At 46.7% G+C, this 27,510-nt stretch overlaps 1 protein-coding gene across 7 annotated transcripts; it reads right to left on the bottom strand.

Moving 5' to 3' along the window:
- Positions 1-1,129: 1,129 nt before the first annotated feature.
- On the bottom strand, positions 1,130-27,032 carry RGS8 (regulator of G protein signaling 8). Of its 7 annotated transcripts, none has more exons than XM_074906912.1 (7): positions 21,000-21,018; positions 20,205-20,263; positions 18,188-18,726; positions 16,159-16,260; positions 15,158-15,222; positions 6,502-6,668; positions 1,130-4,757 (listed from the first exon to the last, which is right to left on the bottom strand). In XM_074906912.1, exons 3-7 carry the CDS (start codon positions 18,211-18,213, stop codon positions 4,575-4,577), a joined length of 543 nt encoding a protein of 180 aa, XP_074763013.1. In that variant the 5' UTR covers positions 18,214-18,726; positions 20,205-20,263; positions 21,000-21,018; the 3' UTR covers positions 1,130-4,574. The 7 variants fall into 7 exon arrangements, with proteins under 7 accessions (XP_074763013.1, XP_074763012.1, XP_074763009.1 ...); XM_074906911.1 differs by lacking the exon at positions 21,000-21,018 and adding an exon at positions 20,522-20,656; XM_074906908.1 differs by lacking the exons at positions 18,188-18,726; positions 21,000-21,018 and adding an exon at positions 26,903-27,032.
- Positions 27,033-27,510: the final 478 nt, after the last annotated feature.

Below are 27,510 nucleotides of genomic sequence, written 5' to 3'. Positions count from 1 at the left end.
AGATATATGGGGACAAACAGTGCTGGTGGAGAGGAAGGTTGGCATGGACAGGAGTGCTTCAGGGAGAAAACTCTAAGGAGGAGGAGGAGGGAAGACCACAAGGACTGGACTGAGGAGAGAGGGGTTTGGAGGGAAAAGCAAGAGGCCCCCAGGGAGGGGAGAGCTTGCACTGATGGGTGAGAGGCACTCCAGGACTGGCATGAGGTATGCTTTGCTATTGCTCTGAATGCTGTAAACATTTTGGTTTTGTGTCTATCAGTGAACATTCAGTTCAGTTTGATACATGTGCTCCTATGGGTAACTGGAAGCCTAGCAGAGTTTTACATCTCTTATTATTAGTCAAACTTACACACGAGGCAAACACAACACTGGCTAAAATCTCATTTTATATCATTTATGCCTAATTCTCCTATTTTAACATGCACATCTATGTCTCAGAAAAGCTCCTCTAGTAGGAGACACTAAATAGCATATCCATGAACTCACATGCACTCTCATCCACCCACACGAGCAGACACACACAGAGATTTCCCTCCCCTGCTTAGACTAGCAGGACTTTGCCCTTCACACCTTCCCCATGTGGAGGGCAGGGACCCATTGGTACATTAACAAGTCCAGTAAAAGTGCTTGAAATCATCCCAAACCTGGCTGACAGGCCAAAGCAGGAGAAAGAAGCTCAAAGCAGAGTAGGATTCTGCATCTGCTTCTGGAGTTAACAACACCTAAAGCTTACAGAAAAAGGAAAGGTGATTTGTAAACTCTTCTTCCCTTTTGCTGTCAAAGGACTCGGGAGCTGACTGGATACGTCCCAGCAAACACACAGAATATAAAGAGCTGAGTGAAATGATTTTTTTTTTCCTCTCTTTGTGTGATGGTACACTCTGACATTGCTTGAAACAGGAGGAAAATTTTGGAGGTGTGTGCTTGTGGAGAGGGGAAATGGGGTTTATGTTATTATCAATACCCCTATCACATCAGTAAGGGATGAATCAAAGATAGGATAGTTGTCCTTGATGGGGATTAGTCATCACTCAGTGCTTTCCAAAGCTTTGGCTCAGTCATTATTTCCTTAATCAGACCCTGGTTTAAGGGGAAGAGCTATAAGCTGTCTGTTTTAATTCACTTCAGATTGACATTTGGCATAAAAGCAGCAGCTGGTGCCAATTTCTTGTGTTTTTTTTTTTTTTAAATAATTTACTTTAAATAACTAGTCTGCTTTCCTTCAAGAGAGACATACTATAAGAGCAGCAACAAAAATAACCATGATAGACTCATGTGCCTCAGACAATACTTTTGCTCCACTCTATGCTCTAGGATGTTTCCCATGGAGGATATTACCTGGCACCAATTTAAATGGGCAAAACACTTCTCCTGCATCAGCCAGAATGAATACAGTTGCTGTCACCATTGCAGCAATGGCATCTCTAAATGCACCCGCTCAAAGCAATTCCCCAGGTGGATGGAGGAGAGAGGGGAGCTTAGTTTTTACAGAGTGTTGGCTACTTCAAAGTTTTTCCATGAATTCTGACACGAACTGAAAGGATGACAGCACCGACACTGGAGGATTGTGCTGAGATATGTTACCTCCTGATCTTTCTGGAGTCACACTCTCAACAGGACCAGCCATTGTAGCCATCAGGGAAGCCTGGGAATTGTCTTCGCTTCTGAGTATCTGTTCCTCATTCCTCGACACAAACACCTTGTCTCTGTTGTTTCCTCATCGCCTGGCTGTCTGGGCGCTTTGCTGAAAAGCCTCGGCTGGGATGCATCAGCTGGCACTAGAGGTCAGCATCAGCCAAGCCCACTCAGAAGGTGTAGCCATGGCTTTTAAGAGAAATACAAGGCAGTTAACATAGCGTTCTGCCTTCTCTTTAAAAGCAAGGACCACATAAGCCTGCTGCTCCTATCTCTCAGATCCACGGCAGCAGTGGGATGCTTTTTGCATGTGCAGCCAAGAGGAAGGCAGGGCCAGACAAGGTGGCCTCCTTCCATCCCTCGCAACACACCTTGTTTGATGCCACAGCATTGGGAAGCTGAGCTGCCACGTTGCAGCGGTTGGATCACCAGTCGCTGGGCCATTTTGTCGTTGCAGTGGTGCTGGATACAACTGGCACCACAGGCCATCTCAAGGAGAACTATTTCAGCCAAAGCAACCCGTGTCCCCAGGAGATCCCGGTCCATCCTGTGTTAGATGCAGGTGTGGTAGACACAGTGGTTCTTGGAAAGGAGAGTTCTTCCAGCCCCTCCTCACAGTCAGTGGCTTTGCAACAGCCCTTACAGGTCAAGCATTGTGAGTGCTTCACCACAATGTGGGGTAATTTGCCCTCCTCCTTCCCTTTCATCTATAGCAATATAGATGATATCACTCTGTTCTACTTCCTATAGCCCAGATACCATGAGGGACAGCCACTGGGCGCAGGACTCCTTATCCTTTGCTTCCATCTTTGACTCCTTCCAGAGCATTGCACAAGTTTCCCCAGACACCTGTCCCATTAGACCTTCTTTGCCAGCTACCTTGTTTGCTGTAAAGCGATGGGCCTATGAACAGCTAAACTCATGCCTGGTTGAGCCACTGCATGATGTGGACCACTTGGATGAATCTGGGGCACTTCCCAGGTCTCACATTTCACTGATCTTTTTCTACAAAACATCTGGAGAATTCTAGAGATTACCAAGCAGGGACTGAAAGGCGGGTTTTCCGAATGAACATAAATTTTGCATGTGCACCGTATTTAGACTTTAGTGTCTTAGAGACCACAGGAATACACCTCCAAAATAAAAAAGATGCTTAGCATCCCTATCTTGATCCTAAACCTATTTGTCCTAATGTCTTGCACAGCTTCCTTGCAAAAAGCCTCAAAACCTGCTTCCTACTTAATGCATGGATAGTAACATTTAATATCCATGCAGGCTTTTTGTATCTTGTTCCAAACATGTTATACTTAGCTTTAGAATTCAGTCTACCTAGTTTACACCACACTCCACCAAACCTTTATCACCAGCTTTCTGATGTATCAAACCTACCCACTGCTCTCAACCATAGCAGAGGTTTACAGCCTCTGCCCTGTGGGTGACTTAAAGAAGGAAAAGATCCATGGGGTCACTTTCCAGGCCTTCATAAAACTAAGAAAATAGACCTCTGGTCTGTAGGCTCAAATCCACAGACAGGCTGTCTGCTTCTCCACTAGAAAATATTGCAAGAATCTGACAGCCGTAAGCTGGGCCAGCAATGCTGTAGAAATGGAGCCTTCAGATGGTAAGTATTATTGCACAGCACAGAGGACGTGCTACACAACTAACATCCACACAGAGCCTTCTCCTGCAGCTGGCTATCCAAGCTATGGGAATAGGGCCAAAGTATACTTCACTCAGCACTTCACACCCGGACGCTCATCCTGCTCACTGCTTGCTTCCCTGTGTCCTGTTTTAAGCAAGCACCATGCAGCTGGGTCTGTGTCTTTAGTAGTTCTTTACATGGCATTGAACCCACAGTGGACAATCGGTAGGTAACAACAGTCAATAATCAGTAAATAACAAAAATATAATTGTGGTTTTTCATGTTACTTCTGCCTGCCACGTGCTGGTCAGGTACTACATGAAAAATGCTATCTGCCATAGCAGACAGGTCTTGTGCTTTTCTTACATCTCAGCATGGGGCAGATGGGACATTCCTTCTTTTGACTCTTTCCCAACAGCTGGCAGGTCATTCCCAAGAAGCCACCAAGCCTGTTAACATCTCTGGTGGCTGGGAGCCTCTTTGTGTTAGGTTTTGGTACGGTGCCTAGCATAATGAAGCCTGAATGACAACTGGAGTCCTGAGACTGAACTACAGTACAAATAAGTAATATTAATGAAAAACAATCAGTCGCATTAGAAGACTTGGCTGACAGGGTCTAGTGAGAGCTTTTGGGATTGCCTTCCTCATGAGAAAAACTCAGCTCCTTGACAGTCATATGGAAAGGAACGCTTAGTCTCCATCCCTGGAAGATAAGGGGCTGTGACAGGGTAGCAGCTGGTGTCATAACGGAAAGGTGAGCTGAGTTCCCTGATGGTTTCCCATGAATCATGTGCCTTTGCCTTCTCTCTCTCTCCCCTCTCTCCCTCCTGACAGTCTCTGTATCCAGATCCCATCAGCCAGTGTGGGAGACAATGCTTTGGACTGGACTTAGCTTCACAAGTTTCAGAACTGCCCTTAGGGCCCTTCCAAACACAGGGGAGAGGTGATAGCCAGGAAGATGTCTGGAAGGATGGAAAGATGCACTGGTGTTATTTACACACAAACCAATGTAGAAATTTTAAAGGAAACCTGCCTTCCCAACAGATGACCCCATGACTAGAGACAGTTATGCATTTGTGCTAGAGAGAAACAACTGCAAGATGCTACTGCTAACCAAAAAAGCACAGAAACTCAGAGAGTCCTAACACCACGTCTGGATCACACTCTGGAAGCCTCCTCTTCCATTTCTCCCTCTTTTCTCATTCCCACTGCTTTTAACACAAAGAAAGCTTCACATTTAGACATGGGTTTTGGCTGTTGTGGGAAGCACATGGTTTCTGAGGGCCCCATCGCTGCTCTAGCTGAGCCTCCTCTGGGTTTGAGACAGCAGGTCTGTGTAAATTTTGGATCTCAGAAACCTGGGGTAAGAGTCTTTCTCCATCAGGCTGTGCACCTTCCCCTGAGCTTGGTCAAAGCAAGAGAGGGAGGGTTCTTGCATATTTCTTCTTGTCAGCTCCCGTGTCTGGAAGTCTATGTTCACCTGAGAAAAGTAGCAGAAGAGAGTTCGGTACTGAGTGACCAGTTTTCCTGCTTCAGATGGCACATTTCACCTCAGCTATGGCTGTAAAAGCTGCCGCAGAACCAAGGTCCTACAATCGTCCATGCCTGAACCGCCCCTCCAATCTCTGCGGGGTTTAGCCATCCAGCATTACAAATCCTTCCCAAAATTTGGAAAAGTTGAACTAGATTTTTAGCGATCTGAGCACTTCTAAAATCAAATAACTTTTATTCTGGCTCTTAAGCACGAGTTTATGTAGCACATGTAAAAATGCTGACTCAGTCTAATCTCTCTCCTGTCAACCAAGATTTATTTAGTCTCTATTATTCACTACATGTCTAATATAAGGGTGAATGAACTTTTAGCTATGTTCAAACCATTAGTACATTCTCATTAAATGTTTTTAAACTCTGTTGTAATAAAATAAACTGTTTGATTTTTTCCCATAACAGCTTCATGTTACAGTATCTCGAGCAGGGACTTGAAAAAACAAATCACCCTCAAGTTATGACTGCCGTTTTTTTGCAAAACCAACAATGTGAGTTCTCCTGTTTTCTTTCCCTAGCAAAGCAGACAGCATTTGTTAGGGTTATTGTTTAAAACCTGGCTGAAAAGATGTTATTTGTTGTTATTAACCCAGTGTCTAAACTTAAAGGAGTCTAGAAAGCAAAACTGTCTGCCTTAACTCAGATGACCGCAATATAGTTTAGCTCTCTCTGTCACTTAAAGGTCATTTCTAGCATGGCAAAATTATGGTAACAGGACCAAATTTTAGGAAAGACCCCATCCAAGCTGTGCTCACATTTCAAATCCAGATTCAGCCCTGCAGCCCTGAAAATCTTACCCCACTTCATGAATAACAGCAGGAAGATGCTCACTGAGGGTGATGAGGGTTTGAAGCATGCCCCGAGACACCCACATCCCTTGGTGTAAATCTGGGTGCTTCTCAGCGGCCTCACAATAACCTTCCTAGTTCAAAGCTGGAGTAAGGAGAGCCTTTTCAGGGGGATCCCCTCGCAGGCACCTGTATTGTGACAAGCACACGTGCAATCTAGCAGGAGGACTGCTGTCAAAGAGTGGGTGCAGTAAGCACCCTCCTGGTTGCATTATGAATAAAATAACACAACCCAACATCACGACACAGGATCTGACAGTCACATCAGCCTGTCAGTACTTGAAAGAGAATTTAACAATTCCAGGCTTCAGGTTGTGACTGCACTTTTTGTTCATCTCTGAGTTATTGCTCGCATATATTATGAGGTCTAATTGAGTTGGGAGTTAGTCAGCAAATAAACACTCCTCCCTGGAGAGTCAACAAGTTAGTCACTCGTAGGATGGTTCTATGCAAAATGTCCTGTGAGAAATGAGCCAAATAGCCTGCTCAGGGATTGATAATAAATGAGAGGAACAAGGTGAAATATTCCTAGGAAGCTCGTAGAGGTTAGGAAATGTAGGTTGCAGTTACCAGTGAACTCACTGGCTGTGACTAATTTAGTATCATCAAAGTAGTTGCCCTCACCAGGGAATGAGTCACCATGAGCAGAGGCAGCTGTAGCAGGCAGGACGGCAGCCCCATCCTCCTTATATCCACCCCTTACCATCACCTCTGGGAGGGGAGGGAGGGTTCCCCAATGCCCCGGCACCCTGCAGGTCCCTGCTGGGGGAGACAGACCTGCCCTCTGCGCCACAGGGATGCTCTGCCTGCCTGGGGTGCTGGCATACCCACCTCTCGAGGAGCCTGCACATCGATGAACTCCTCAAAGATCCGCTGAGCTTTGGAGGCCAGCTTGGCTGCTGAACGGGTCTTCTTGAAGTCCTCACAGGCGAGCCAGAACTCCAGGTTTTCCTCGCTGAACTCTGTCTTCAGGAAAGCACGGAAAGCAGCCAGCCCATCTGCAAGAGAGATGCGGGGAGCTAAAATGGGAGAAGAAAGAGGGCAGGGAGCAGTCTCTTTTAATAGACATCCCCCCATCCACCCTTGCCTACCAGAGACCACTTGATTTTCCTCACAAGGTCCATGATCCCAGGATATGTCCATAACTTACACCATTGCATCATCTGGACTCTTGTGAGCTGCCATGAAGCTAAATGCCATTTCCTGTTGCTCTGAAAAACTTTTTTGCCAGCTAACATAGCAAAAAGCCTTATTCAAGATTGGGGCACCTAACCTTTGAAAAGTTCCACTTGAAAACATCAGCCTTCAAGATGACACAGTCTCTTTGTCACAGCATCTTGTGCATGTTAATGCAACACTTTGTAATGTCCTATCTGTCATTAAGAAAAACCTTTAATAAAACATGGCGTCTGTGGACTTGTCTCCTATGTTTTCTGTCACTTTGCTTTATTGCCTTGTGACATACTTTTAGTTCTTATTTAATCAGAGGAAGGATCTTGGAGACTCTAGCTGTTATAGCTACAATAAAGGGGATTGGAAAAGGACACGGCATAATTACTACTTGTCTAGTCAGTGGTAAAAGTGTTCTTATCACTTGTTAATGCTTAGCCATTGTGACATTTCAGTAATGTAATCTGAGTCAACTGGGGCAGATTAGAAATACAGAAAGATTTATTAGGCAATCTGTGTCCTCTTAAAGCCCTGCCTGGGTGTATTTATGGACACAGCTATTGTTTTTTATTTCCTTTCCCTGAATGGTACCAGCAGTGAAGTAGCTGAAGGTTTCACACATGCCCTTTCTCTTTCCTTTAGCCTTGGGATAAATTTGGCTTCTAATTTTTTTTTCTTCTTTTTTTTCCCAGTAACATGTTTCTAACTTTTCCTGGTCTTTTTCTATAGGGTCTGAGTATTTGTAGTTCATGACTGGAAACCTCCTGAGTCAGCACTGGCTGCTTCCAAGCAAGTGTCTAAAAATATTGATGGAATCAGGAATGCACTCAGCAAGGTTAGACTCCCTGAAAGGATGAGAGGAACAAGTGCATGTGTGCCTGGCAGGGACAGACAAAGACCAGTGAGGGTTTGTAGGACCTGAACTCCGGCAGTGCTGAGGGTTGGGGGCTCCACGTGCCCCCCTTCTGCTGTGGGAGATCTCGGCAGTGCTGCCTTCTCTCCTTCTTCCCATGGCAGGGGGCGTGGGAGCTAGGATGGAGCCTGAGGGGTGATGCCTCATGCTTGGTGTGGGTCATTTCCACACGTCCACAGCAAGACCAGGCTCACCAGGTACAGGGTTTGGCCATGTCACAGGATCCATCACAAACTCCCCTACAGCTTTGTCCTTGTTTTCTTGACTGCACTGAGTATGCAAGGAGAAGCAGCAATGTAACACTGCCCTTTTTCTCCCTTGTGTGTCCTAATCTTATTCCTACTTCTCTTGTTTGTGGTAATAACTTAGGACATGAAGATATTTTTCAGTTCTAGGTCCTGACCCTCAAGCCCTAAGAAAAGGCCCTAGGTGTTGAACAGCAACTAACAATCCTATTTCTGGCTGTGCGTAAGTCAGGGGAGATGTCTGACTGCCCAGATCCTCAAAGGGAAAGGCAGAAAATATATTAGTCCAGACAGGACCAAACTACAGGCTAAACTTCTCCACTCTGTTTCTCAAGGCTCCTTCATTAATGGGCTCTGCACTGCTAACTGCTCCATCAGTGGTCTGCGTTGCAAAAAGCACAGCAATCGGCCGCTGAAACCGGTACCCCCTCTCTCAGCTACGCTTACTTCTTCTGTCAGCCCCAGGAGGGTGAGAAATAGCTGTATCATACCAGCTCATTGTGCCCCTTCTTAATTAATGCACTTTTAGGAGAAGACTAGCATTTTGGACTGCTACTGTGGACGAAACCAGGGCTCTTGTCCCTGAGCACTGCAGAGCAATTAACAGCACAGATTGTGGTTCAAACCTGGGGCAATAACGTGACCTTAGCCTCAGAGAAGCCTGCAGAGCATAGAGTGCCACAGGCATCTCCAAGAGCAGGGTACCTGTTAGGATCATGCTGCCCATGGCTTTTTTGAGCCTCTCCATGGGTAGGTAAATATGGTGAATGAGAGAGATGTTTTAGGGCTGCTCCCCCTCCTGAAATCTAGGAGACAGAAAAATTTTTCAAAACCTGTGTCCCCCTTAATGCTTATGAAATTCACAGGGCCTGTGTGGGACCAAGTGGAGGACTTGAGAATAGAGCAGGGAGTCTTTGCAGGAGGAAAAGGAGAGGACATTAACAGCAGGCTGACAGATTTCAGAAAGAAGAAAGTACAAAAGGGAGAGAGCAGCTCTTCTCTGAGATGTATGTCATTTTATATATAATCACCTCCTAGGACATTTGACATTAAATATTCCAGCACATTGCTATGACTGTACAGTCTCTGCCATGTGTCCCTGCAGAGGTCTTCACCCCCCATGCCTCTGCCCCCTTTCCTCTACAACAGCCCCAGAGCCCCAGCACTGACAGGATCACTTGCAGAAATAGCAGATTTGAGTGGCAAATATCTGCAAAACAAAGTATCTGCTAAAAGAAGGAGACGTGATAATTGATGAGGTGAGAAAGGTGTTTGCTTCAGCCCTGCCCCAGACAGCAGCCACAGCAGGTCCCTCCTGAGACCAGGTTTCCCTATGCCCTGCCTCCTGCTCTCATGTCAATCAGCTCCTTTTTATCCTGAAGTAAGTTTAGACAGCAAATAGAAAAATAATAGTGTCTGGCTGTCCTCCACTTCTTTATATATTCCTGTCATGCCCTCCTCACAGCCTTTGAAGAGCTGGAAATGATGAAACTGGACCTGGGAGAACCTTGCAGAGGAGCTCTTGGACACGGGAGAGGTCATCCTTGACTCAAGGCTGCCTGGCTTTCCACAGATTTAATCTCTAGCCTTTGACTACCTGCCAGCATTTACAGCAGTACCTGGCAGTTGGAGTTTAGAGATGGGAGCCCAGATGACTGTGCAGTAGTAAATCACAGCCCACAAGTTTATCACGGAACAATGACAAACCTGATTGAAAGGGCAAGAGGGCAATTAAGTATGGGGACTGCCACCACCTGAGCTGGAATTTGACCTGGTTGTTGACTTTAATCTCCTCCTGCACATGACAGCTATCAGGGAAGCATCGCTTGTGAAGGTCAGCATTTCAAAGCTCAACCCACCCAACTGGACAGCTTTTTTGCTCGGGCAACCAGCACTGGGTTGCAGTGTGATATGAGCAGAGAAGCATCACCTACTGAGTCAGCCTCCTGGAAGACGGTGGGAGCACTGAGAAGTGTGATTCCAAGGGGATGCTTTACAAAAAAGCACAGAAATTAAAAGCGGGATTAGAAGTCTTCAGATGCAGCAGTACAAGATATTAATGTGTAGCCTAAAGGCATGGCCATTCAAGAAGACAGAGACTTATAATAGATGCACAGTCCTTTAAGACAACTATTGGACACTTATTCAGGAATTTGACTCAAGAGCAGTGAGCCCTGCTTTAAGTCAAAGGAGTAAATCAGTACTGACAGAGCAGGTAGGATGAAGGCAAAGAAATGGAGCTCTTCTACTGAGTGTCAAGAGTCTGAAAGAGGAGCAGAAGATGTTTGCTTTTTACTTTTGCAGTGTAAATTTAAGCTTCAAAATGCCCTGCTCTCCATTCAGATAGACCAAGGGAATGCACAAGAGGACTGTCAGGAAGGATTACGCAAGTATTTGCACATTACCCCATCCCAAGAGCTTGCAGTGCACTGTACAGCTACAGCCCTGCAGGTCACCTGTGAATTAGACAATTACAAGATTTGTGTTTTATAGATGAGGACTGCCAGGCAGATCAGTGACTATGTGAGGGTTAGGACCCAGATGCTCCTGACATCCCATTCAAATGTTGTTCATCAGGCCATGGAGACTGGATCCTCTCCAGCAAGGAGGGCTGTGGAGGAAGGGACTGAACTGGCTGGCACAAAACACAACACAGGTCTTAACTAAGGCAAGCTTCAGCAAAGCGAGGAAGAGCTGAGATTAGTGGCTCAAATCATTCAGGCAGACAGCTTAATAACCAAGCATTAGCCACTGTCAGAGTAAGAAAGCAATCAACAACCATTTATTTAATGCATGCATTTCACGCCATCGGGACAATCAGCACTTCATGTAGGGAATAAAGGTAGAGTCCTTATGGCTGGTAGATGAATGGATTAGCTCTGTGAAGCATGTTGGGTCCAGGGCTGAAGAGACAAGGCCACAGTGCTCTGTATAACATACGCACATGTTCTCACTGCTGCTTAGCATTGCTTCGTTGAATGTTAGCTGCCTGTCAACAGCACAATGCTTAATGCTAATGCTGTTCTGGCTTAGAAAGAACTAGGAGTAGGTTGGGATATTCCTGTGCTGTGTAGGAAGAAAAGCAATGTGTAGAAAACAGAAAGAGGAGGACAACAATAAAGTTTGGGCAGTAGAACACAGAGATCACAAAAAAAAAAGGGGGGGGGGGGGGACACAAACGACCACCCTTGAGATAAAAATGGAAATTCAGTGCAAAGGTTTTCTGCATTGGACGCTTCATTGAAAAGTGACTAAGGGTTGAGGACAGACTGTCCTGCTGGATTCTGGACAAATGACAAGCCATGTGTCCAGCCCCGTGAGGGATGCAGAATGAGACATGCCATTGCTTGTATTTCCCTCCAGCAGCCTGTCAAAAGAAATCTCCATCTGTCTGACCAGCCTGTACCTCCTAGGCATGGGTACAGAGTGGGGATTACTCCTCAGTTACTCACATGCATGCACACACACTCTGCAGACCACACTGAGCTCCACTTCCACAAGAGCCATTGCTAATCCGCACTGGCACAAAATGGGAAAAGACGCCAAAATCTAGCATGTTAAAACCACTGCTTTTGCTTACTGAGCACCCAAGAAAGAATGATACAGTATGATCTATCGCTTACTCTCTCAATTCCCTGCTGAATGTAGGATCAAACTCCTCTCTCCTGTTGCTTGCTGCGCTCAGAAGTCCTGACCCAAGGAACACTGCTACCCTGTGCTTGTGTCTCTTGCAGCGAGCTCGAACAAGGCTCCTGCTGTAAAATGGGGATCAACTGGCTGACCCTATGGGTTCAAGCTGATTTGCTTCACCTGTTAGCAGAAACAAGAAGGATGTCATTGTGTTGACATATTCACCTGGGGCTGTCAATGAAACGGAGCTGAGCTGCATCCTACCATTCAGCACTGGTTATTCTAGAAGGGCTAGGCTGAGGGATGCTGAAGGCCCAATGCCAGTGAAAAAGGAAGGTGTGGGTGCGGCTGAGAGTGCTTTTCTGCCTTTCCTATTCACAATCTCTGGCTAATGTCAACACAAATTATTCTTGAAACAACCAGGGAATTAATCCAAATCAGACCACTCCATACAGAGGGGCATTACCCAGCCTGAGAATGTCTGGAGACAGGCAACTGTTTCAAAACCCAAAGGTTTTCAATCCTCCACTCAAGATGCTGCCAGGCAGCAGCATGTCAGAATCAAACATTACCTACAAAGCCCATTCATTAAAACAATCAGGGGAGAGAGAAGGCGGAGCAAGGGGGCTCCACAAGGCCAGCACACTTCAAGGGATATTTGACAAAAATGAGCATAATGACACTCTCCATAGAGTCTGTATAATGCACGATACCTCTTCAGGTCACTTCCATTTAGAAACCTTTTGCAGACTCATGAAAATGGGAAGTAGAAGAGTGCAAGTTGTTTGCCTTTCCCATAAAGAGTACTGCAGCCCTGTGAGCCTCCTCTGTGCACAGGGGCAGCCTGCTCATCTTGGCACTTCAGAGACTCTCTTAGGGAGCTCTGATCCACTTTTTTGCTCCTTGGAGCTCTTTTTTTCATCTGTCCCATGCTGTGCTATATTACCCACAAAGACTGTCCCATTTTCAGCTGCTACATCTAGCTCCTGAGTCTTACCTTAGCATTGCCCCCCCCCCCCAAAAAAAAAAAAAAAAAGTTGTCTGGAAAGGACCCAAAACAACCATAGCATCTGACTGCCCCAGATAGTGCCACTCAACCCCCTGAAATCAGCATCACATCTCCCTTCCAAAATAGGTGAACTGTCCACGTACAAAGAGTTTATGACAGATGTGTCAAGCAGAAGTGGTCTACCTGCTGATGCCATGAGCCCCAGGGGACATTCTCCCTGAGCTCAGCTGGGGCTTAGCCCATGCCCCAAACATGAATTCAAAATTTCCCTGGCTAATATTGTTCACCTGGGCATTCACAGAGAAAGTGGACTGAAACAGTTCTGTCCTTCTCTTGTCACTAAAAGTAGAATATTAGCTGGCAGCTTCACTACAGACAGATGCAGGCAGGCCAGGTACTGCTTTTCTTACTCAAATTTTGGCCAGATAAGGCACAAGACTCTCTCACCTGTCTAACATCAGCACATCTCTAACAGTAAAAATGCAACTCTCTTGTTCTGCTTTCATAGCGGATCTTAGGCAATTCTTCTGTGTTTTGGATACAAGTATATATAAGTAAAACCACAATTATTTTACAATATAATTCCTTTTATGGATATATGTTCTTCTCTCCTTTAAGCCAATGTAACTAAAATAACACTTCTGTTTCAACACAGCTTTTTTGTATTTGCATCCTTATAACCCTTGACCACCAGGCTAGCAAATCCAGAAACTTCAGGTGAAGACCAGTTGTAATATATTCCTTTAGAAAGTAGTTTATTAAACAACACTTTTTTTGACACTGATTACCAGGCAATGTCACCATGACTGCTGATAAAAAAAGATTAATTTAAATTTTAAAGATCACCTTCTGTTGCTATTAGGAACTGAATATTTTTCATTAGGTGCCAGAGAGTTATCAGAATTACTTCCCATTTTAGAGACAGGAAAAATTCTGATAATTCATTTATCACTCTATGGGGCTAATTTATTAATAAAACCAGACACTCTTCTGGAGGCTGTTGGATGAAATAATTGAACTAAGGTTTGTTTTAGCATTTGCAGCAGTCAACCGAAGAGGGAACAGTCTGTATAATGTCAGCATGTAGATGCATAAATCCACTTTGTAACCAAAGCACTTTTGCTGCAGTCTGTATCTAATAATGAAAATTTTAACTTTTACACTGGTGAAGAAGGAACAGGGGCCAGAGTACAGAATTTTAACACTGATGTGAATACCCTATCCTCGCCTCTCCTCATCCCCCAGGCACCCTATAGTCTCTTTGGTGCATTTTTCCCTTTTTGTGTTGAATTTCCACAAAAGAAATGTTCCCTCTTAGCTATACCCAGCTACACCAATATATTTTTTTTCTATTGGCTGCAAGAGCAATGATCTCAACAAGATACTGCTGCTAAAATTATATATTGCTTTTTCTGCCTTGGACAGCCAGCCTGTTTAAAGTTGTCACTTAATTCCCTGCCAAAACTGTTGCCATCTCAATAGAAATCCAGCAGAATTACACTTCATTTAAAATAATAATATAATTCTACAGTTAAATTTTAAAATATAAGTGTGGAAAAACCCAAATCTCTAAGAAAGCCAGACAGTTCCTTATTGCAATAAAATAGTTCACCACCCACATTGACTTTTCACCAGCCTTGACTCGGTCTTGTTTTATTCTCCAATAGAAACACATTAATGAGCCTACACTGTGAACTTCACTGTCTTGTTTTTAATTTCTCAGCATGAAAATGTTGGTGAGGCACAATAATGTTTTCTGAGAACTGATACGATTGATCTACTTAATGGAGCAAAGTGCACTGATTATATGTTATAAGGTTGCCAGATGTGAAATTTTCAGGTTTGCATTAGTAACTGTAAATGAGATCCTGCTAAGGGCTACCATGCATGATTTCTCTGCTACAGAGCAAGTTGTTCAAGGTTACTGAACCACGTACGCTGTTGTGTGAAGGCATGCCCAGCAAAGGCTGTGTTTTGACACAACATAGCTGCGCAGCAGCTCAGAAGAGCAGCTGGAGGGAGAGGGAAACAAGACGGTGTCACAGATCTCAGGGGGCTTTAGCAAGCTGAGAACCTGCCGTTTGCTTGTGTGGAAAGACTGGACCTGGGGGCATGTGCCAAAGGACGGTATGCATGGCTACAGCCTCGGAGTCCTGCCTCCAGTGCACTCCCAGGAGCTGAAGAAGGTTAGACATTGGGCTGATGATGACTTGTCATGGTTTGAACCTGGTTGACAGCCAAAATAAGTCTATCCCAGCTGAAACCAGGACATGACCGTATCAGCTGTGATCACCCAGACAGGAGCAAATCCAGGAAGGGAACCCACAGAAACTCCCTTGCCTTTTAATCAGACAACAAGTCCTGTCTATAAATGCTGGTGACCATTGCTAGCGGGTAGTAAGTGGCCACCCGAGGGACTGTTCCTGTGCTATGCAATGCACACTTTGTTTGCCCTAGCTACAACCAATATTAAGGGTACAGGGGAAAAAGAAAAAAATGTAGAATTTGATGTCTACTCACATTTATGGGACAAGAGGACATCAAAAGAGTCTGCCCATCTTGTTGCTTCTTCTGTTGACAATCTTCTGTAAAGAAAGGAAGAGGCAAGTTACAGACAACCTATGGCCACTGATCCCCTCTGGGGCTGTTTGACAAGGGCACCAAGAAAGGCTGGAATTCTTCTCACCTAACTTTGGAGGTCTACAGTGTAGAGATCTCCAGGTGAGCAAGTGACCCTGGGATCCCTTTAGAATCAATGAGGAGATAACAAGGGACTTGCAGGGACCTGACTCTCTTCATCTCACATCCCCAGGCAGGCAGGTAAAATAAGCCAGATGAATCGCACCCAAAAAGGGACCAATTTTTCCACATTGACTCTAAGGAGAGGCCCAGGGAACAAGTTCAGATGTAGACATTTATACTGTAAAAGCCAAAAGTCAAGTGAAATGAAACCCACCCCTGCAGAAGTGTTTATTTCTCTTTCCTGACTTTCAGGGGAAGGTTAGAGTCTTAGTTCAGATGCAAGCAGTGACTTGTGACCAGATGAATCCCGTCTCATTCAGCTCAGATCAGGACTTTGGATTGTCTGAATCATCTACCTTAAGCATTGTGCAAACTAACACAGGACTTTTTGGTAGTGTTTAATAGCAAGGCTTAGCTAAAGAGAGCTGTGACCTGAAATTGCTGGCCACCTCTTATCCAAGTCAACTGCTCAGACTTTGATTTGTGATGACAGAGGGGTAAATTACATCCTCAAATACATGCAGACATTTCCCATGTAAAGCAATGGGGACCATGTGCGTATCCTGTCTCACAGGAGAACTCGTATCAATGATCCACGTATGTTCTGAGCTGTTCCTGCTGTATCAGAGCTGTCTTGTTTTCCTCCTTCCTTGTGGCTAGAAGAACTAGTCAAAGCTCATACAAAGTACAACAAAAGGAAGACAGTACTAGAGGGGGTGTTGGGCGGGGAGGGGAAGGACAGAAATGGGGTTGGGGTGGGATGCTGCAGCTATACTCACTTCAAAGCCCTGTTGGGCTTGTCCGGAAGAATAGCTGTGAAATCATTATATGAGTCTGATTTGTGAGACAGGCAGCCCAGGCGAGTCCTCATCCCTCTGTTCCTGTGGTCGATGTGGGGGAGCAGGGGTGTGAGGAGGGGAAAACCAAAGAAGATTACAATTATAAGTCTAGCCAGAGTGGAAAAAAAAAAAACAAAACCAAAACCCCAACCAAACAAAAAACCCCCAAAACCACCTCAGTGGCTCTGTGCCTCATCAGACCTGTGTCCTTGGTTCCCTCATCTGTAGGAGGGACCCTGAAACATCTCCAGTAAGATGCCAAGCAGACACTAAGGACAGACACAGCACCAGAGCAGCCAAAGGCTCACCCACACTGGTCATTCAGCTGCTCTGACTGGCAAAAAGCTTTTAAAAGCTGCACTTTGGGATGGTTTCTTGGAAGGACCTGCTCTGGTCAGGTGAGAGAGAAGAGCAAAGTGCAGCAATGCCAGAAATCAGACACCACGGTCCAACAGCACCTGAAACAGTACAAATACCAGGGCTTAAGGGCAATGGGAGGGTGGAGAAAGAAGAGAGGGAGTAAGGCACCTGCAAGTTGAGCCTGTGCTGCAGAGCCATGAGACCCCGGCCAGGATCCCAAGCAGCTTCTTTAGACTCAGAGTTACATAAGCAGGCTAAAACTGCCTCTTTCCTGACAGGCTTACCCAGACAGAAAATGGTTTTATTGCTTTTTTCCTCTAAATTTCAAACCAGCCTCAGAGCCTTTGCTCCTCCGCCAGTTTCTTGCATCCTTGCCAGCCCCTTCCCGGGACAGCTGGCACATCCGCAGCATCCTTCATTACATAACCTCAGGACCAGGAGGGATACAGAGGGAGAGGGAAACGCAACACACACACATGCATTATATGGGACTGGCATTGTCTCCTCTCAAAAATATATAGGGGCTGGTTAGTGGTTTTACACAGACTCTAGCAAGGCAGAGCCTGTGATTTGTCTCTCCAGCCCAAGGGCGTCTCTTCTACTAGCTTTCCCAGACACTGAACAAGACCGTCCTCTCATCCGGACCATGGGAAGAGGATTTAGTGACCTAGTCTCCACTTCTCAGCTGCTGGACCCACTTCTGAGCTGGAAAAAGCCCTTTTGAGCCCTGCTGCCAAACAGATATCAAATACTTTCTGTGACTGCAGAGGGAAATACAGTATTTTTCCCTTCCATATGTAATTCTTGCAGAACACTTCAGCACCAGCAACAGAGCCAATCTGGAGCACGCCTGTTTCCCCCTTCTCCTCCCGCTCTTCAGAGAGTTTCTATTATGGCACATTTTAATGTAATCTTAAAGCAAATTAAATGTTAATTAAATGCAATGAGTGTCTCCCTGGTGCAGCTCAGGCAGCTCGCAGCGTTTAAGAAGCACAAAAACCTGGAGATCTTCAGTCGCAGGAATTGTTGCGCAGCCTCCAACTATGGACCCGTGGCTGGTGGTCTCAGGATGCTGTGCCACATAAACCTCAAACATCAGCGCAGAAATACCACATTCAAAGTGTCATGTTCCTGGCTGAGCATGCTGGACCTGCTGTGCTTGAACGAGCACCGAGTCCACTGTAGGATCTTTCTGGTACCTTTCCTGATACCTCCTACCCCCAACCTTTATCTTCCCTGCATTGTTTGTTCTAGCAAGCTCACGAATTTCTCAGCAAGAGGTGTGACACGCATTACTGCAATGCTGCTCAGATTTCTTTCTGATGCCTGAGATCAAGGGACTGCAGCAGGGAATCAGAGTGTATGGGGGACAGAGATGTTGTGCCACGAGCAAGGAGCTTGTCTCTCATGGAACACCAGTCTCTAGGTGAGGACTTCCATGACAGGACACAGAAAGAGAGGGAAAGCAGCCGGGTATGCAGGAGGTGAAGAGGCAAGGGAAGGGCAGAAGGGAAGAGGGGACACTGCAGCAAGCTGAAAGGCTTGCTGGACGAGGTAGACAGTGACAGTATGGGCAGGGGTGAGGGATGCATCATGTCTTTTCAGTTACCTCCATGGGATCAGTAAGGCAGCCATTCACGCATCCAGTTATAGTTAACCCTTTAACTGGCTGGCTTGGACGGCAGTCAAGGCTGTTTGCAGGAGGCAGGAGTGCGGGAAGGAGGGATTTACTGTTTCATGTCCTGGCACTTAAAATTATATCAAAGAATCCTCTGCAAAAAAACAAAAGGAGGGCCAGTTGTTCTCAACCCATTTGATTCTTGCCTCCTAGAGCGGAAGGTCAGTTTTTCAGTGGAAGACGTTCAGAGCTGAGGGATGATCACAGGGGAGAGACAGCATTTCCTTCTAAAACCAGGACCGCAGGTTAAGTCCAGCTTCAGGTCTATAGTGATTTGAGTTTGGCGTCACAGCTCAGCACAGAGCGGCAGGAGTTGACATTAGCGCACTCATCATTCAACACCTCTGAAGGTCTCTCCTCAACAGGCAGAGCTCCGGGCTGACCTCGCTAAGAAGACCAAACTAGCTCTTGTCCCTGTCCCTCCAGGTCATGGCTGATGTTACTGGCCAGGCATCATGGAAAAGCTGGCACTGCAAATAAAATAACAGGAGGACTTCACGCGTCTGCAGATGCTGGTTCTTTCACCATCACAGGTTCAAGCACTCACACAAAAATAACTCAAAGAAAGCATCTCCTCTTTGGGGCAGTGGGAACCTGTAGGAGCCAACAAGGAGATGCACAGTCTGCAAAGGGGATGGAAAGAGGGAGGGGATGGCAGGGTCCCTGTGAGCCTTGGCACACAGGCAGCTGGTTGAACAAATCTCACACCAGAGAGTGAAGGTGAGATCCACCAGCCCTGAAACTGATGGGACAGAGAACAGGACACTATAGTGAGCAAAGGGCAAAGGTTTCTTATTTGCCAGGACAGGGCCAAGCTCCAGGTAACCTCCATGTCTTCCTACCCAGAGGGAACAACTGAGGGGGTGACAAAGGAACTGATGAGAGCAGAGACTGTGTGCAAAGGAGTCAGAACCCTTCTCTGCTGGGGCCTCGGGAGATCCCAGAGCTTGGGCTGCCCAATGCAACATCCCTTTTAAAACCTGATTACATTAAAAACGCACAAAGCCTCTTCCCAACTAAATTAATGGAACTGGGATTGCACTACATGCCAGTGAGTGCATTTCCTTAATCCCTACCCTGACCGGCTGCTTCGATACACTTTAACTGAAATCAATCCTTGTAATTCCTTAAGCCCCTTTAAATTTCCTCATTAACAGCCTCACCCACATGTGGGGCCACAGCACATGATTTTCTAGAGGCCAGCAGCCCCTACTCCTCCTTACTGCTGCTGTTCCGAGGTGACAGCTGGAAGCGGACCTGGGTGCCCTCTCCCTTCCTCTAGCAGCCTGGTTTTGGGGTACTGTTATGAAACAGCCTTCTGCTCACCCCCGCTCCCACCTGCTCACCAGCCCCTGCAACAACCACCTGCACAGCTGAGCAGCACCGAACTTCCCTGTGATCCCAAAGTCTGTCTGACTTCATGGACACCGAGACCTGTATTTCCTGTGAAGGCAGTCCCACTGCTAGGCTGACATACCCATGGATATTTCTCTCTGATTGCAAATAAAGACAGTCAGTTATGACTTTAGAAATACGATCTGTGGCGCCTGGTAAAGGCATCCCAGTAGGGGTCCATGGTGAGGTTTTTTGCCTCCCACTCCATCATTCATTCTACCTCCCCCCTCCTATGAAAGGACCCTGGTCAAGGAGAATTGCCAGTCTCATCGTGGATGTGTTTTGGGGGTTTCTCTTGGGAGACAGAAAGGGAAGGGTGTGATTATAACACTGTGGTTATCAAACCACCCTGGGAAATCACCTGAGCAAAGGTAAAGAAGCCATCCCAATAGAAAAAAATTAGCAGCACAAAGGTTAAAAAAAAAAAAAAAAAACAAACATGAAATCTCAGGGGCTTCAAAAGATTAAGACCATCCATTCACATGCAGGGAAAGCCAGAAAAAAACTGAACACAGAGGCACTGCAGACAGACACAGAGAAAAAATATACTCACTGCCTTTGACCTGTCCTCTCTGCCGGTGGGTCTGTGCTGACAGCGTGGTCAGAGAGGCTCTGGGGAGAGAGCAGAGCGGTCTTCTTCAGAGACAACCCGCTGCACGGGGTGAAAGTCACACTTTGACAGCCCTCCCCTCCCCACCTCTCTTCGGGCGCAGCTCTGAGCAGTTCTCTCGCATCCAGCAAAACCCCTCCAAGCAGCCCCAACCCGGCAGGCTGGGGCTTGGCTGCGCAGCCGGCTCCCACTGCTCACCGGCGGCACCACCGAGGAGCCCACCAGACCAGCACGTTTTGCCGCAACCCCTCCTCACCCACCTGGCAACAAAACCCCAGCTTCTCCCCCGTTGGAGATGGGGGACCGCTCCGCATGGGCGGCGGATGCCAAAGGCTGGCAGAGAGCATCTGGGGGCGGGGAGGGGGGGATGCCTGCGAAAGCGCTCGCTGTTGTCACCCTCGGTATGTTGGAATAAAGGATCCGCCTGCATCGTTTTAATCGGCTCCCCTGAGGTTTAAGGAAGGTTGCTGCCCTCAGATCATCAGGAGTTGCCACAGACAAGGGCACGGGAGAGTTTAATTAAAGAGCCCAGGTGCCAGCAGGGCCAAATAAATTCCTTAACAGGCAAGGGACCACCTTATTGCAGGGCATGGGATGAAAGAAGAAAAAATCCACCCAGCAAGTCAGTGATGTGACCGACTCTTTGCACCCGTCTCCCCTTCTCTGACCCGATGTGTGCAGTCCTGCTCGCTCCCTGCCCCGCAGCAGGGTCCCTGCAACCTCCTTCGCAGCGCTCACCTCGCAGTACAGGCTCCGATTGCCTTTTCTCTCCCTCACCCACACCTCCATCCTCCAGAGGATGTATATAGGGGTCCAGTGCACCCCAGTGACTCTAACAACAACCTAACCCCCAGCCCCACAGTTCTGGGCTTAGCTCAGCCACCAGTAACACCACCTGAGTGTCGTGCAGGCTGCACAGGCACTGATGTGGGTCGCTGATGCATTGAGAGCTCAAACTGTGGGATCTCCATTGCTTTTTTGATCCCAAAAAAGTTGATTGACTTTAAAAAAAAAAAAAAAAAAGAAAAGTCCTCTGCAGTTGTACAAGCCATTGCCTTTTTCCTGGAAACTTGTAGTCATCTGCCTCTCCTCTGCTAAAACACTGCTGGGCCTGACATCCTGGTGCTACTGGCAGGAAACATGTCTCGAGATAGCACATTATCACCAGGCAACATCCATGGGGAAAGACAGAATCCTGCAAAACTTATTACAAAAACACAGGGCTTAGTAGCACTGCAGCAGTGATCCCAGATCTTCATCATCTTGGATCCCCTCCTTCATAGCTCAACGTGGCAAGGAAATAGTTGCCTTGTTCTCATCCTCCCATCGCAAAGTCCAGGTCATCCTAACTCAGATTAATCATGTCTCCAGTTACCAGAAGGCAAGCACTGAAAAAAAATGCCATGGCTTATTCAATTTCCTCTCAGCCAAGGTCAAAGGTTGAGTTTCATCTTACGCCTCTGGTAAGACAGTCTGGTTTGTTCAAGCTAAATAACAGTCAACTTCAGCCCTTGCCCCCAGGCCAAACCGAATACAACATCACCAGGGGTTTAACTTCTAACATGTCGTTTTTGTTTTAAAGCATTTCCACACTTCCAGGTTCTCTCTGAACAACCGCAGGATGACACAAGTAGCAACATTTTCATAATACTTCCAGGACAACCCTCAGATCTCATTTACACACACAGACATTGTGGGGTGGAGGAGGTCAACAAAATGTTCAGCCAACGAAGCTCTAGATAATTCTGGTCCGTTTTTCAGATACTTGGACTTTGCTGCAGTCTCAAACAGAACAAAAACTCTGATCCACTAACTCTGGATGGGATAGATCAGAGGACCATGTGAGTGTTCCCACTTGTCCTTCTGCTTTTACACCAGTTTGTACACTGCCATTTCATAACCATCATCAGTTTGGACAGAGATCCCAGCTCCTATTTCTCCAGTATGTCAGCACACCCCGTTTGTGACCTCAGCAAGATCCTGGAACAACCCATAAATTACTTTGAACATCAATGTTTTTTTCTTCTAGTTTCCTGGGCCAGGTGTGAGTTAATAGAGAACAAAAATAAGTGAACTGTGTTGACACAGGCACTATGGGAAATGTAATTAAATTGCAGATAAAGGGAATTATATTTTTACAGGGTAATATTTTAGAAAGCTTCTGTGCAGTAGAAGAGGTTTATAGCAAATTCCGTCTAAAATAGCCCTCCTCGTTCTGACTACTCTAGCTTCTATCTAAAAGCTTTTAATAAAATAACTCATTTTGATATTAGGCTTGAATCCCATCCAAAATTTTAAATCTCTCCAAGAAATATTTTAAAGCAATTTCCTCATGACCTGCTAACAGCAAATACACAAGCAGTGAACACATGCAGTGTTGGGAGTGTTGGCTGTCACTGGACAGGGTGGAAAGGAATTTGACAGACTGTTCCTGGGACATTAATCTTCTCTCCACCATCTCCAGGGTCCTTTTCACCCTCCCTATTATTTTAACTGCCTCCATGCCTATTCCATGTTTTGTTCATTGGTAATCATTCACAGGATTTTACCCAAAAACTTCTTCTGAACCAAACGCCTCTACCAGTTTCTGTCACTCTGGTAGATAAAATTGCGTGGCCTGAAGACATCCATTCCTTCCACTACAGCTGACCTCACATATCCATCTGGACCAGGAAGGCAGCTCTGGCTGGTAGTTGTGTGGCTTTTTCTCGTCCAGATACAAGGATGCTCCTCCTGGGGGTGGCAGCTGACCACTCTTCTCAGTCTGGAGCTAGAAGATCAGAGGATGCTTAAACTGACTAACTCATTTGCTTGGCTGACATCTCCAGTGGGTTTGCATTAAATAAACTCCTTCACCTTGACATTTAAGCAGGCTTCTCCCTATCTTCTGACTCTTGCTGTTTCCTTGGGGGTCTGCTGCCACTCTGGGATTCCATTATTTTGTTGTTAACGAGCCATCACACCAAGCTTTCCACTGTCACTTCCACTTCTTATTTCTGACTTCATGGTCTTGTCATACTTACAGTGATTCATGCCACAAAGGCTATGAACTTCTTTTGGGTTGCATTCACTATTACTTTGTGACTTCTCCTGGGTCTGTGCCAGCATCTCTCTTTTCTAGTACCATGCTGCAAGGAGCTTGTTTAAGGGTGTGCTTCATGACTTGCTAGTCCAAGAGGTTTTTCTCTAGCGCCAAGAAAGTGCTTCTTCAGCCTGCTGTGATGTTTGGCAGCTACATCCCCATAGGCGAAGTCATTCTTCGGTATGTTTTCATGAGATCCTGTTGCCTCTGTGATCTCTCCAGAAGATGCTCAGTGATGGAGGTTCTGTGACTGCAAAATGCCAATTACATGAGGCTGGCTGCCTCCCACAGTGGTCGCTGTTTTGGGAATTCAGCTGACCTGCATGCTGCAAAGCCTGCCTTTGGCTCAACTGCAAGCCTGCAGCCACAGTCCACTGCTGCTGTGATACAAGAGGGCTTTGGTTTTTTTGCTGGAGGACTGGAAGGAACAGCCACTCTTGACCTGGAATGACAATCCTAGCAAATCTCTCATGATGTGAAAGTGTCATTTGATCTTCTCTGACACATGGTCATTCAAAATTTATCCAGAATCCAGACTGATACCTATATAGTCCCAACCCCAAGGTAATTCAAATTAGTAATTAATTTATCTCCACAGCTTGCTGTTCTTCACCACTGTTTGCAATTAAAGCTGGAAGAAAATTGTTAATAACTGACATTTGACATGCAATGCTCTGCTGATGGTGCCAGGCTGCTTGCCTGCTTGTTTTAGGGTCCAAGAATTAGGACTGACACAGCTAGCTTCCTAAACTGCAAGACAAATAATAGACTTGTCTTACTTGTGAATAGAGCCATGAGAACTGCTCCCTCTTCTAAAAAGGAGCTCCGTAACATCAGGAAACATCCACAGGTGTAGCTCAGAATGCTCTTAAGGGGTTAATTTTTCTATTCACATTAAACCTCAAATGATTTTCCACATCAGGCCAGGCAAGCAGGAAATCCTGTAAAGTGAAACAAGGAGAGCTTGAGTTTCAGTTCTTCAGTAGGTGAGGAAACCAAGCAGCTGACGTACTGGATGAGGGGTTGATAAAAGAAGCCACCTCACATGTGTTAACAAGGCAGGACAGGAGATAGGAAACACCCGCTGAGTTGAACTCCTTTTGAAAATAAAAGACTGTGTTTAAAAATAAAAATGAGTTACATAAAGTGTGATCCACAGTTCTGTCTCTGGCTTAGCTGGAGAGCATGGCAGCTATTTAAATTCTCCCCTGTGTCAATGACAAAAGTGTCTCCCGGACATGTTTGTGGCTCTGGGGTGTTGTGGTTGCTGCAGCAGAACAGATGCCTCTGCTTCGAGATGGCTCCTGGCCCCAGCCTGCGCACTCCCAACTCCCTCTCCAACTCCTCCAGGCAGGTAGGATGCAAAACCAACAGCTAAGCACAGCGTGGGAGGCTCTAGGCTGAGAGGGGCAGCACAGGAGACAGGAATCAAAGGGAAGAATTTCCCCTTTAAAGCACTTTACAATTTCATAATTGTTCTCTGAGGAAACATGCTCCCATGCCCAGGAGCAGTTACACGTAAAGCAGCACATCGGTGCCTCGGCATGTGCGTTGGAGAGGATGCTGTTAGTGTGGAGCAGGGAGGCAGAAAGGATTGGAGTTGACACAGAGCTGCTCTGTGCAGCCTTGGAGTCCTCCCAGCTTTCAGCATCGCTGCTGCTCTCAATATGGCAGCGTCTGTAACGCAGTTGGTGTGTATGGCTGGGAAGCCGAGACAGATCCACCCTGACAGACAGAGCTCTGCAAAAATCCACTACCGCAGATGCTCCATCCCTTGTACGTTTTGATTGAGAACTGATGGTCGACTCGGTCCAGGGAGTGAGGCCTGCTGACAGATGGGGTTAATTTTCTGCTGAGAGACCATTCCAGGTGCTAGCAAGCAGCCTGCATTTTGTGAGCTGAACACTGCAAACATTTACTGAGTGTTAGAAATCAGCCCCAAGATCTCGGGGTTGCAGTCACAAATCCATTTATGATGGACAAGGTCTATGCTTCTTTGCTCTTATCACTGCTATTTCAAAGACTTGGGCATACAGGGCATCCAGGTCCCACAGCAAGGATTTACTGAGGCTATTAACCACTATACAGATACACAATGTGGCACTGAGAGGTCATTCCCACTGCAGCAAAACACCTGGGCACGTGCTTAACTTTAGACACATGAACAGTTGAATGAATATTTGTACAATGGAATACAAACAGAGTTAACCGCATGGGTGAGCTGGGATTTCTCTGTCATCTCTGGAAGCTGCTGCTCTAGCCTTAATTTAAACATAAATGAAGTGAGTTAGATAGGCTCATCCTCTTTCTCCAGCAGATGGTGGTTCTTTTATAACAATGTCTGCTGCATCCAGCACCAATCTCTCCTCGGGAGACTGGCCTGCAATCATCGCCTGTGTCCTGCCAGTCTGGATAGAGATGCACACCGAGATCTGCCAACGCCTGCACCAGTCAAGCGCTAAGAACTGGGCGACGTCTCCAGAGCTGCATGGAAGGGCTGCAGGGCAAGAGGCCAGGCTTGTCCTGCCAGCGCAGACAGTGCTGCTTCGGAGGAGCCTGGGGCTGCAGGAACAAGCAAGTCTCAGAGAAGGGCAGCACAATAGGACAGTGAAAGCACAGCCCTTTGTGCAACGTATATGCTCCCCAGATGCAATTGCATTCCTCTGGGACTGGGTGCAGTGATAATCAGCCACAGAGAGAAGATGCCAGAACAACGGGTCTCTTGTATTTCTGAGCTGTGCCAAACTACCAGCTCATTCCCCCAACCAATCAAATGGCAAAAAGACAGCCCTTGCCCCTGCAGGGACCCCCAGGAGGTACAGCAGCCCTGCAGTTGGGGCTGCAGGAAAATGAGCCCCTCGGGTTAGCCCTCAGTTCTTCCCTCAAAGAGTGCACACACTCCTGCCATCTGCAAGTTTTCACTACAGTCTCTGCTGTATGCAGTTCTCTCCAACACATTCTCCTTTTGCACCAATTAGTCTTATTTTTAACTAGCTCAGCCCCAGCATTCAGCCCGGTTGTTAGTCACAATGTCACAAATAGCCAAATATTCAAAGGAAATACAATCCACCATTTTAAAATAACAACAATAGCGAAGGGAGGGAAAAACTGAAAAGATAGCGAAGATCCTGAGCTGCAAGCACCAGCACAGACGGATGTTTTGTCCCAGCATCAAAGGCCCACCGCTAATCCTATTGAAACGGAGATCACTCCAGAACCAGTCCTGCTCCTGTATCAGCCCAGCCAGGGCTGGGCCAGGCTTAATGTAAGAAATAATGCAGCTCTCTTGCCCCGCCTGCTAATTAGAAGCAATGTCTGTGTGTCTTTGACCATTCATAAGACACCACAGGAAGATCAATGCACCGGGAGAAGCGCTGCCGGGCCATTAACAGGGGTGACATCTGAGCAGCATCCTTCCCCTCCTGCTTTGCCTGTGGAGCCATCCTTTTCCCCAGAAAACTGGGTCAGGAGCAAGTAAAAATCCCTCCCCCAGGGACTTGTAACCAAGCGAAGGACCACAGGGCCTTTCATCACCCACCAAGGCCCTCCTAGCTCTTACCTGTCTTGCAGCTGGCAGCAGGCTGGTAGCTACATGGCTTTTGGTGCTTGATGGACATGGCTGGCTGGGACCCTGAGGAACAGTATCTGCAGACTCCCGGTGCATCGGGGAGGGTGAAGGACCCAGCCCGGGCACAGTTATCTCTGGAGGAGCAGCAGCACTGTGCCAATTTTCCTGGCTCCCTAGCCCTGCATCTCGCGGAATGAACAAGAGCTGGTGGAAGGAGGGGGGTTACAAAAGAGGGAAGGGGGAGAAGGGAGAGCGAGAGCGCGTGCTCTCGCAGATGCACACACGCAGAGCAGACAGAGGCTTGTATAGGATGCCACTGCCTGACTTGCTCTCATTATTGCCGCAGGCTGGCTGCTGCCTGTGGAGAACTTGCCAGCATCCGCTGCTGGTTGGGGGCACGGTAAGGAAAAGGGACAGGGAAGAGATTAGGACCTCATGGACCATTGGAGCAAGGAAAACTACTGCCTGGGCACTAGGGGCTCTATTATCTTTGTTTGCCTTTACCTAGAGGGCAGGAAAGGATTGTGGTGATAGAGTTCATCTCTTCCTTGATGACTCCTTTCTTCCTCCAAACATAACCGCAACCCCAGTCCTCCTCA

Source organism: Athene noctua, chromosome 5 (assembly GCF_965140245.1).
Source record: "Athene noctua chromosome 5, bAthNoc1.hap1.1, whole genome shotgun sequence".
Taxonomy (NCBI): Eukaryota; Metazoa; Chordata; class Aves; order Strigiformes; family Strigidae; genus Athene; species Athene noctua.
Note: the sequence above shows the minus strand (reverse complement) of the source record. Positions and strands in the feature narration are given on the sequence as shown.